This window comes from Muscardinus avellanarius (assembly GCF_963383645.1).
Source record: "Muscardinus avellanarius genome assembly, chromosome: 18".
NCBI lineage: Eukaryota > Metazoa > Chordata > Mammalia > Rodentia > Gliridae > Muscardinus > Muscardinus avellanarius.
Genome location: NC_137804.1, coordinates 31,525,853 through 31,536,952, shown reverse-complemented (window position 1 = coordinate 31,536,952; position 11,100 = coordinate 31,525,853). Strand labels below are relative to the sequence as shown.

At 43.6% G+C, this 11,100-nt stretch overlaps 1 protein-coding gene across 2 annotated transcripts; it reads left to right on the top strand.

Annotated features, from left to right (window-relative positions):
* Nucleotides 1-3,666: 3,666 nt before the first annotated feature.
* Nucleotides 3,667-9,541, top strand: PDHB (pyruvate dehydrogenase E1 subunit beta; the record flags this gene model as incomplete). 2 transcript variants are annotated; one of them, XM_080715045.1, is made up of 10 exons in its annotated part: nucleotides 3,667-3,708; nucleotides 3,777-3,830; nucleotides 5,771-5,878; nucleotides 5,970-6,032; nucleotides 6,134-6,169; nucleotides 6,783-7,068; nucleotides 7,625-7,735; nucleotides 8,152-8,243; nucleotides 8,779-8,920; nucleotides 9,396-9,541. In XM_080715045.1, the coding sequence occupies 10 exons, from the start codon at nucleotides 3,667-3,669 to the stop codon at nucleotides 9,539-9,541; spliced, it is 1,080 nt and encodes a 359-aa protein (XP_080571171.1). The 2 variants fall into 2 exon arrangements, with proteins under 2 accessions (XP_080571171.1, XP_080571172.1); XM_080715046.1 differs by lacking the exon at nucleotides 3,777-3,830.
* Between the last annotated feature and the right edge of the window lie 1,559 nt (nucleotides 9,542-11,100).

Genomic DNA, 11,100 nt, shown 5'->3' with positions numbered 1-11,100 from the left:
CTGTAGAAATAATAGAGGTGCTTCAAAAAGAACTCAGAGAGAGCCAAAAAAGAGATAAAGGATGCAGTTAATGAAGGCCTCAATTCAAAGTACAAACAACTGATTAGACCACATGGAGAATAGAATCTCACTCTTAGAAGATGATCATTCAAAAAATGAAAGCATAGTTTCTAATTTAGAAAAAAAAAATCCGACAGCAGGAATCTGACATTGAAGAAATATGGGCCCATTTCAAGAGAGCTAACCTAAGAATAATTGGAATAGAGGAGGGAAAAGAAGGTGAAACCAAAGGGATCAACAATCTTTTCAAGGAAGTAATAGCAGAAAATTTTCCAAACGTAGAGCAAGAGGTCGATACACAGGTCCAGGAAACTTATAGAACTCCCTTTAGACAGGATCGGAGAAGAGGATCCCCACGCCACATAATTGTCAAAATGACCAATGTGAAAGCCAAGCAGAGAATCTTAAAGGCAACAAAAACAAAGGGCCAAGTGACATTCAGAGGCAAACCAATTAGAATAACTCCAGACTTCCCAAACCAAGTCATGAGAGCCCGAAGGGCTTGGAGTAACATATTCCAAACTCTGAAAGAAAACAACTTCCAGCCAAAAATTTTCTACCCAGCAAAACTTTCTATCAAATTAGATGGGGAAATAACATGACAAACAGAAACTGAAGGAATTTATGTCTTCAAAACCAGCGCTAGCGAAAATACTCAAAGAGATTAACTACAAAGAGAAATAGGTAACACACACCAGAACCAGAGAAACAAGATTTTCCATCCAACAGACAACTAAGATTAGTTATCTGTGGAGATTCATTATTTATGTTAGTCTTTTACCTATCTCTAAATTGTATTGTTTGCTTTTATTGTTCCTAATTTTTAGGATTTCTAGTTGGAATATTAATATACCTTCAGATATAGCATTTGGAAATATTTTATCCTATTCTATCAGTAACTTTTAACTCTGTTTACATTGTCTTTGGATATACAGTATTTTTTATTTTTTAGGGAGTTTGTTTACCCTTCTGTTGCCTGTGCCATTGCCATTGAAATCATATCCAAGAAATCACTGCCAGTTTCAATGTTGTGAGGTTTTATGACCCAGATTTTCTTCTAAAAGTTTATAGTCTTAAGATTTATATTTAGGTCTTTTATCTATTTTGAGTTAATATTTGTATATCGGGTTAGGTAAGGGTCCAGTTTTATTCCTTTTCATATAATTATTATTTTTCAACAATATTTAGTTAAAAGATTATTATTTCCTCCACCAAATGTTCGTGGAAACCTTGTAAAAAAGAACTTGACAATATATGGAAGAATTTATCTCTAGGCTTTTATTTAACTCCAATGGTTTATATGTCTGCCTTTAGAACAGTACTACACTGTTTCAATTATTGTAGCTTTATATGGTTTGAAATCAGAAAATATACATCTTCTAGATTTGTTCTTTTTCAAGATAGTTTTGGATATCTAGAGTCCATATTCCATATTAGGATAGATTTTTTCTGAAAAATAAATAAATAAATAAATGTATGATAGTTTCACCTAAAAAAAAAAAGAAACAAATATTCTCTGGTAAGAAAGAAAGCAAAAAGAAATATTGAAATGTTATCTTTAAGTCATCAAAAACTTGGTATCAGACAAATGAAACTGTTATGTGAGATTATCATTTTTAGTTTTGTATAAATTGCTATAATACTAGATGTCAACCACTAAGCCAAGCATGGGAAGGAGGGATGGGGAGGGAACAGGGTGGGGACTGGGTAGGGGCTAACTGGGTGATGTGTGCATGTATGTCCACAAAAGTTTTTTTTTTTTATTCCACTATGATGTATGAATACAGTGCACCAAAAAAAAAAAGATATATTTTAAAATTGGAAGTATTTCCCAATACTGGTACATTAATACATTTTGAAACCTCTTCCCAATACTGGTACAGGTTCATTGCCCAGTGCCACGAATTAAATATATATGATAAAGATGAGACAAAGGCCCAGAAAGTAAATGCCATCTCCATTCAGTGTTTCTCAAATTCCTATCTACCTCCGCCTAGCCTCTAGGCCCTATATTGAACCCAACTCAGAGGGCTTAGAATCTACCTACTTCCTGCCTCTCACACTTTCATGTCCCCAGACTCCTCTCCTGCCCCATGCACCCAATGGAAAGCCCTTCACAGCAATCTTATTGATTTCAGCCCCAAATAGGCCTCAGTAGGGCTCTCACCTCTCCATCAGAATCTGCCGCAGACTTCCTGGGTCGCCCAGCTTCTGCCTTCCTTGCCCACTGCCCATTCTCCCTTAGCAACCAGACTGATTTCTAAGGACCACCTAATGATTCCCCTACTACACTGGCTCCCCAGAGCCAGAAAGCAGCTTCCTAGTCAGCCACAAAGCTCTGGTCTGGGAGAAGGGAATATGTGGAATGTCTTCAGGATGCGTGGGGATTCATCCCCAATTGCCCCCCTCCACTCAAGAGGCTGTCCCTAGGGTCAGGCATTTGGCACCTTCCCCTAGGGCTACCTCTAAATGCAGGAGGTTGTAACCCCCCCCCCCCCACACACACACACACAGGGAAGACCTCAACTCCTGCTCTAAGTAGCTGTGCAGAAAGACCACCCCTCAGAATTGTTGTATGCAGGTTTAGCGGTAAATGAGAGACTGGAGAGTCCAAGGGAATGTGCCAGTTGAAGCCTTTAATAGCTGGCCAGCAGTGGTACCCCCAGTCTAGAAATCTGACTACAGGGCACCCTGACTGGCCGCGGGTAGGGGTTTATAAAGACAAAAACCACAGACATTATATAAAGGACAACAGCGGGTGCTCATTTCATTGATTGGCTATTGCCAAGGTTCAGGACGCTGTGGTCTGGGAATTGCCAAGGAATCGTCAAGGTTCAGGACTCAGTGGTCTTGGAAACATAAGGTTGGTTTGTTCTCCAGGCCCCTGGGGACCTGGCCTTTAAGCTGATAGGATGCCAAGGGTTCAGGGGAATTTTCAGTTACTGCAAGCTAAAGGCAGGGGTGAAGGTAGGGGCAAACATGGAGTATAGTTAGGTTAGGTGGCTTGCTCTTTACAGAATCAGCCCTAACTTAATCCCGGCTCATTTGAGCCTTGGCTGTTGCAGTTCAACCTTCTGTGAAAGGCAGATAATGATTTGAACACAAATCACCAGAGATTACTGTACGAAATAAGCTTTATTTAAAGCACATCTCACAATACTTGGCACACATTAGGCGCCCATTGCGTCAGTGAACGCTACTGTTGGCCTTCTACCAAATGGACAGCACCGTCCAGCGAAAACGCGGCCCAATCCTACAGGGCCAAGTTGCCCATCATCAGAGCGCGTGCAAACTCTACTTGGAAGAGACCGCAGCACTGCGGAGGCGGGGCCCGACGAGGGGCCTCGCGTGACCCTGCTCCTCGCTAACTGGCGCCGCGCGTGGGCCCCGCGTGCGCCCCGCGTGCCAGCGCCGCCAACGGAGGATAAAGGAGCGGAGCGCGGCGCAGCGACGGCCGCCCCACGCGCCACCCCGCGGGCCCACCCGTCGCGGAAGGGGCGGGGCACGCAGGCGCCGCGCGCTGCCATTGGCCGCGCCGGGAGGCGGGGCTCGCGCTGTCGCGGCCGCGGGGCTGTCATTCGGCGGCGGCTAGAGGACACGGTCAAGATGGCGGCGGTGTCTGGGCTGGTGCGGAGGCCCCTCCGGCAGGTAGGCAGCGCCCCCGACCCCGCCGCCCCGGCGCGCCGCGTCCTCTCTGAGCGTCCCTCTCTCCCCAGGTCTCCGGGCTGCTCAAGAGGCGCTTCCACCGGACGGCGCCCGCGCCGCTGCAGGTGAGTGGCGGGGAGCTCGGCTGGGCGGTGTCGGGCCTGGAGGGGCCTGGGGCGCCGCGAGGCTGGGATCAGGGGAGCAGACGGAGAACTGCGGGCTCCGTCCCCCAACCTCGCCTTTTTTAGGTTTTGGAGAAGTATACACAACTTAAAATTTACTTTATTTTGCGGGTCTGGGGATAGAACCCGGGGGCACTCCACCCCCGAGCTACACCCCAGTCCAATTTTTTATTCTTTATTTCGAAACAGGGTCTCACTAAGTAGCTGAGGCTGTCCGCGAACCTCGATCCTCGGGTCTCAGCCTCTCGAATGCTGGGATTACAAGTGTGCACCACCATGCCCTGCTCAAAATTTACAATTTTAAAGTGTATAATTAAGTAGTATCAAATGCATTCACCATATGCAATCGCCATTTCCAGCACTTTTTTTTTTCATCGTCCTAACCAGAAACTACAAATAATATCAACTATCGATCCATATCAGTAATACCTCACTCCCCTCTGGTATTTACTTTTCCTTTCCATGAATTTTCCTATCCTAAAAACTTATGTAACGAATCCTTTGTCCTTTTTGTATGTGGCTTACTTCCCTTTGCACAGCATCTTCATTATTCATCATAGGTGGCCCACACCTGCACTGTGAGTACTTGGGAGGCTGAGACAGGAGGATGTCAGGTTTGAGGCCAACCTCAGCAACCTACCAGGACCCTCTTTTATAAAAGATAAGCCAGGCTTGTAATCTCAGTACTTGGGAGGCTGAGACAGGAGTATCGAGGCTAGCCTCACCTAATGGCTACTTAGTGAGGCCCTCAACAACACAGTGAGACCCTGTTTCAAAAAAATAAAAAGACTGAAAAATCGGGCTGGGAGTGTAACTCAGAGGTACAATGCCCCTGGATTCCATCTCCAGTACTGCAAAAAATTAAAAAAAAAATAGGCTAGGGGTGTAGCTCAGATATAGAATGTCCCTCAGTATCCACAGTACCACATTAATTAGTCATTTAATTAATTAAAAATAAAAAAGGTCTAGGAATATAGCCAGGAGGTAGAATGTCCCTGGGTTCCATCCCCAGGATGCCCCCCACAAATAATTTGTTTCCTTTGTATGGGTGAATGTGGGATTTGTATACCACCTTTTGTTTTTCCATTCTAGCAACAGTGGATCAGCCGGGCGTGGTGGCTCACGCTTGTAATACCAGCAATAGGGAGGCTGAGACTGGAGGACCGCGGTTTCGCGGACAGCCTCAGCTACTTAGTGAGGCCTCTGCAATTCAGTGAGACCCTGTTTCAAAATAAAGAATAAAAAATAGGGCAGGGGGTGTAGCTCAGAAGTCAAATACCCCTGGGTTCCATCTCTAGACCCGCCAAAAAAAAAAAAAAAAGCAATGGATCATTGTTTCACCTTTGGATTTGCGAATAATGCTATAAATGTTGGTGTACAGATATATGTTTGAGTCCCTGCTTTCAATTTTTGGGATATGTATATAGAAGTGGAATTGCTGGATGGTAACTAAGAGTTTCTACCATTCTGTGTATTAACAACTCCTGTATCCTGAATGTCAAGTGACAATACCTGCCACCTAGTGAGTACTTGATGCTTAATCTTAGTCTTCTTGATAGTTTGCTGCCCCATAGCATTCCAAGTGTGGTTACAAAACAGCCCAATATATTTTCTACTTAGGAAACTGCCTGTGAGCAGTCTAACCAGCAAGGCGTTTTCTTAAGCTTGGGTGCACATCAGGAAATTATTAACATAACCAAAGACTATGTGATAGCAATGTTAACTTTTAGGGTTCCTGAACCTTCTAAAAATAAGCCTGTTTTAGTGTTAGTTTTTATATTTTATATTGTCAGGAGCCTAGGTAAGTATAAAGGAAAAGAAAATCTCAATAGTATTCTAAATAATCCTGTAGCTTATTGACTGTTCCCCTATACCTGCGACAGGTCACGGTTCGTGATGCTATAAATCAAGGTATGGACGAGGAGCTAGAAAGAGATGAGAAGGTATTTCTGCTTGGGGAAGAAGTTGCCCAGTACGATGGGGCATACAAGGTAACCGGAATAGGTAAATGTTATTCAGAACTGAAGCGGCCATTTGCCTCAGCATATATTTAAAAGTAACGGAGTCAACTATTAATTGTAGGTTAGCCGAGGCCTGTGGAAAAAATATGGAGACAAGAGGATCATAGATACTCCTATATCCGAGGTGAGCCTTCCAACAGAAGTAGAGCCTTGAAGGGCTTGTCTGTTACTGTTCAGTCCTGGTTTTTGTGGCTTTTTCTCTTAGGTGTATGTTTTATTTTATAGATGGGCTTTGCTGGAATTGCTGTAGGTGCAGCTATGGTATGTATTATTCTTAATGAAGCTCATCCAAATACATTTCTTTTAAAGGGGTCTTTTAAAAACATTGTTTAAATGTTGGGGGAAGCCATACGTGGTGGCGCACGCTTGTAATCCCTGCGCTTGGGAGGCTGAGACAGAAGGATCACACAGGTTTGAAGCCAGCCTCAGCTACTTAGTGAGGCTCTCAGCAACTTAGTGAGACCCTGTATCCAAATAAAGTATAAAGTAGGTCTGGGAGTATAGCCCAGAGGTAGAAAAGCCTCTGGGTTCTACCCCCAGTACCACCAAAAAAAAAAAAAAAATGTTGGGGAAATGGCCGGGTGTGGTGGTACATGCTTGTAATCCTAGTACTTGGGAGGCTGAGACAGGAGGATCACAGCTTTGCAGCCAGCCTCAGCTACTTAGTGAGGACTCCACAACTTAGTGAGACCCTGTTTTAAAATAAAAAATAATAAAAGGAAAAAAATGGGGGTGTAGGTTGGAGGTAGAATGTCCCTGGTTCAATCCCCAGAATTGCAAAAATAAATAATTAATTTGAGGGAATGAAGTGGTTGTTTGCCACTCTCCATTGCTGTTTCTAGTCTTTTTAACCTCAGTGTTTCTGATTTGACAGGCCGGGTTGCGGCCCATTTGTGAATTTATGACCTTCAATTTCTCCATGCAAGCTATTGACCAGGTTATAAACTCAGCTGCCAAGACCTACTATATGTCTGGGGGCCTCCAGCCAGTACCTATCGTCTTCAGGGGGCCCAATGGCGCCTCAGCAGGCGTAGCTGCCCAACACTCACAGTGCTTTGCGGCCTGGTACGGGCACTGCCCAGGCTTAAAGGTGGTTAGCCCCTGGAATTCAGAGGATGCGAAAGGACTCATTAAATCCGCCATTCGGGATAACAATCCAGGTCAGCACAATGCTCTTCTAAGTATTAAAAACTAAAATGAAACCAGGTGTGGTGGCACACGCATGGAACCCCAGTACCTGGCAGGATGAGACAGGAGGATTGCAGGTTTGAAGCCAGCCTCAGCGACTTAGTGACCCTGTTTCAAAATAAAAGACTAATATAAGACTGGGAGTGCAGCCAGTACTATACACACACAGAAGAAAACAACTAAAATGAAATCTTTGCATAGAAAGAACAATTTTAGGCATCTCGTTAGCATTAGATATATCATACAAAAGGCTCGCAACTTGTAAGTAAAGATAATAAGAAATATGGTTGTTTTTCTTGTTTCTGAGTATAACGGGGCCAGTTAGGTAAAGGGGAAATTTGCTCCCAGCACTACTCCCAGCACTGGCATAACCTCAGCAGATAAAGTAATGGCCAAACTACAAATACAAGTATCAGAACCATCCCTAAACTACCAGGGATCATTGAAATAAGAGTTTCTAATACACACAGCGAACTTTGTGTTGCGTATGCGTCTTTGTTCTGTTCATAGTTTGTGTATATTTTGCAGTGGTGATGCTAGAGAATGAATTGATGTATGGAGTCCCCTTTGAACTTCCTGCAGAAGCTCAGTCAAAAGATTTTCTGGTTCCTATTGGAAAAGCCAAAATAGAACGGCAAGGTAAGAGAACTTTAGTTTACATTTAAACATTTTTAATCCAGCCCCTCTATTTATATAGGTCACGTTTAATCTAGCTCGTTGTGGCCATGTACTTTGACTAACACGAGATGAGCTCAAGAGTGCGTGCGGCTGGGATGTGGCCTAAGGTAGAGCACCTGCCCCACACGGACCACACCCTGGGTCCATGTCAAGCACTCCAAAAAGGGGCTTCTGGTGCCTGATTTTTCAGTTATGCTTTTCTAAATTTCAGTCCAGTAGATTTTTATTTTGTGTCCAGGAAGGCTGCCACATTCCTTAGCTCACTGGAATGACACTGGTTGAAGACTTGACGTATCAACAAGAGCCACAGTGGGCTGCAGACTTGTGCCACATCTTCACTTTAGGCTGACCTCTCGTCCGTGACCTCTCTGTTTCAGGAACACACATAACTGTAGTTTCCCATTCGAGACCTGTGGGCCACTGCCTGGAAGCTGCAACAGTGCTATCTAAAGAGGGAATTGAGTGTGAGGTGAGTGGACATTCTTAACAAACTTAGGACCCTGTCGGGTACCATGGCATACACCTGTAAATACGTACCTGTATTTGGAAGGAGGAGATAAGAGGATTGAAAGTTCAAAGACAGCCTCAGCAACTTACTGAGACTTTTTTGTTTTAACTACAATTTCTCTTTATATTTTGTATATTCATATACCTGCTGCCAAGCAGATTAGTTTTTCTTAGACCTGCGGGTTGACAAGAAACAAGAATAAATACTATTACAGGGTCAAGGATGTAATTGCGACACAGGAGTTGTATAGAGCTTAGTGTGTGCGTGTGCGCGTGCACGCAGGGAGAGTCCTGGGGGTTGAACCCAGGGGCATTCTACTTCTGAGTTAAACCTCCTGCCTAATTTTATTATTTTGAAACAGGGTCTAAGTTACAGAGGGCCTAAGTTACTGAGGCTGACTTCAATATGATCCTCCTGTGTCAGCCTCCCAAGTGCTGGTACTACAAGTGTGTGCCACCACACCTGACATAGTTTACTTATTATATCATCTGTTTAGGTGATAAATTTGCGTACCATCAGACCAATGGACATTGAAACCATCGAAGCCAGTGTCATGAAGACAAATCATCTCATAACGGTGGAAGGAGGCTGGCCACAGTTTGGAGTAGGAGCTGAAATTTGTGCCAGGGTCATGGAAGGTATTTCAAAGGAACTGGTTCTAGAATGTAGTCAAGCTTTAATAAACATTGTGTACTTGAAGACATACTGGATATAGATAAAAAGTTAGGGTGGCCAAATGGATGACCTTTCAACTTGTCTGTTTGGCATTTTCTCCTGTGGATACCTGTTTTAAAAAGCAAAACCAGAACCCAGGTATGGTGGTGCATGCTTGTAATTGTATTACTTCGGAGGCTGACACAGGAAGATCACAGATTTGAGGCCAGCCTCAGCAATTTAACAAGGCTCTCAGCAACTTAGTGGGACCGTTTTTCAAAATAAATAATAAAATAGGAGTGGGGCACTGCCTGAAGGTCAAATGCTCTTGAGTTCTAGCCCCACTAACCTTACACACACGCCCACAACTAAGACTTCTTTGCCTCTTGTTCTCTTGCTGGGTAGCCATTCCTCTGTGTGAGGTGGGTAGTACTCAGCGGAGTCTCCCTTCTCTCCTAGGGCCTGCGTTCAATTTCCTGGATGCTCCTGCTGTTCGTGTCACTGGTGCTGATGTTCCCATGCCGTATGCAAAGATTCTAGAAGACAACTCTGTACCTCAGGTCAAAGATATCATATTTGCAATAAAGAAAACATTAAATATCTAGCTTGGACTTTAATATTAAGTTACTGAAATTTCCATAAAATACTTGCTGGGGCTTCATCTAGATTGTTCTGCAAAACCTTCCTGTTCTTGATCTTTAAGGCAGTTTGCACTGGTGAGACGTATAAATGCTTCCATGACTGGGAAGCTCCACTCTCCTGCCCGATCCATGCTTTGTTACAGTCGCCCTGGTCTTGGAATAAATCAGTGTAAAATTTTACTACTTTTGCTAGAAGGACAAGACTTGAATGTGGCAGAGAACTAATGAAAGATAAAGCCCCTCCCCCCAAAAGCTGTATGTGTATAAAAAATAAAGTATATGATCAACATTTATTGTTTGGTTATTTTGATAAGGAATAAAGGAATTTCTATGAGTACTTATACTTTCTTGAAGTGTGGATGACAGTCTTGTGCTTGTTTTCTGTGGTACCAGCGACTGAAACCAGGTCTTATGTATACTAGGTAAACACTACCATTGAGCTAACCCCCAGCCTTCCTTGCTAGTTTTTATTTATTTATTTTTTTTTGCGGGTCTGGGGATGGAACCCAGGGGCATCTGACCTCTGACCTACACCCCCTGCCCTATTTTTTATTCTTTGAGACAGGGTCTCACTAAGTTGTGGAGGGCCTCACTAAGTAGCTGAGGCTGTCTGCGAACTACGATCCTCCAGTCTCAGCCTCTGGAATGCTGGGATTACAAGCGTGTGCCACCACGCCCGGCTGCTTGTTTTTATTAATACATGTGAAACTTGCAGGACCCAGACCTCAGCTTCTGTCAGGAACACACATCACCTAGACCATGTCACACTGGGAATGAAACTTGTCCACAGATTTCACTTTTTTCCCCCTTCTCTTTCTTTCCCTTTTCTTTCTTTTTCTTTTTCTTTCTTTTTTTTTTTTTTTTTGGTGGTACTATGGATTTAACCCAGGGCATTCTACCTGTGGGCTACACCCCCAGAGTCTATTTGGAAACAGTAAGTTGCTGAGGGCCTCGCTAAATTGCTGAGGCTGGCTTCCAACCTATGATCTTCCTGTCTCAATCTCCCAAGTATGGGGCTTACAGGTGTGTACCACTATACCTGGCTCCACAGACCCTAAACACCTGTTTCAGAATAAGTTTCTCTCAAAATTGAGGCAAAATTTATGTCATCAACTTTTTCCAAATGTGTTATGTTGCCCTCCTCTGAAGTTAAGATGGAAAAGGTAGGCTTAAATGAGTTAGTAAAGCATAAAGGTGATACCTAATTTAAACAATAAAGATTGTTAGCTCTTAGTAAGAAATAGAACATAAAAAGAAGAAATAGGGAAGTCAGGCATGGTGATGCACATCAGTAATTTCAAAACTTTGGTAGGCTAAGACAGGAAGATCACAGGTTTGAGGCCAGTCTCACCAATCTAGTGAGACCAAAAAATAAAATGGCCTGGTGAGGTGGCTCAGAGGTAGAATGCCTCTGGGTTCAATCTCCAGTACCAAAAGAAAACAGAGGCAGGAGAGGTAGGAAGGAAGCTTCAGGTACATTAGATGAATCTGTCCTTTTATGTTTACAAAAGGAGGCTGAGACA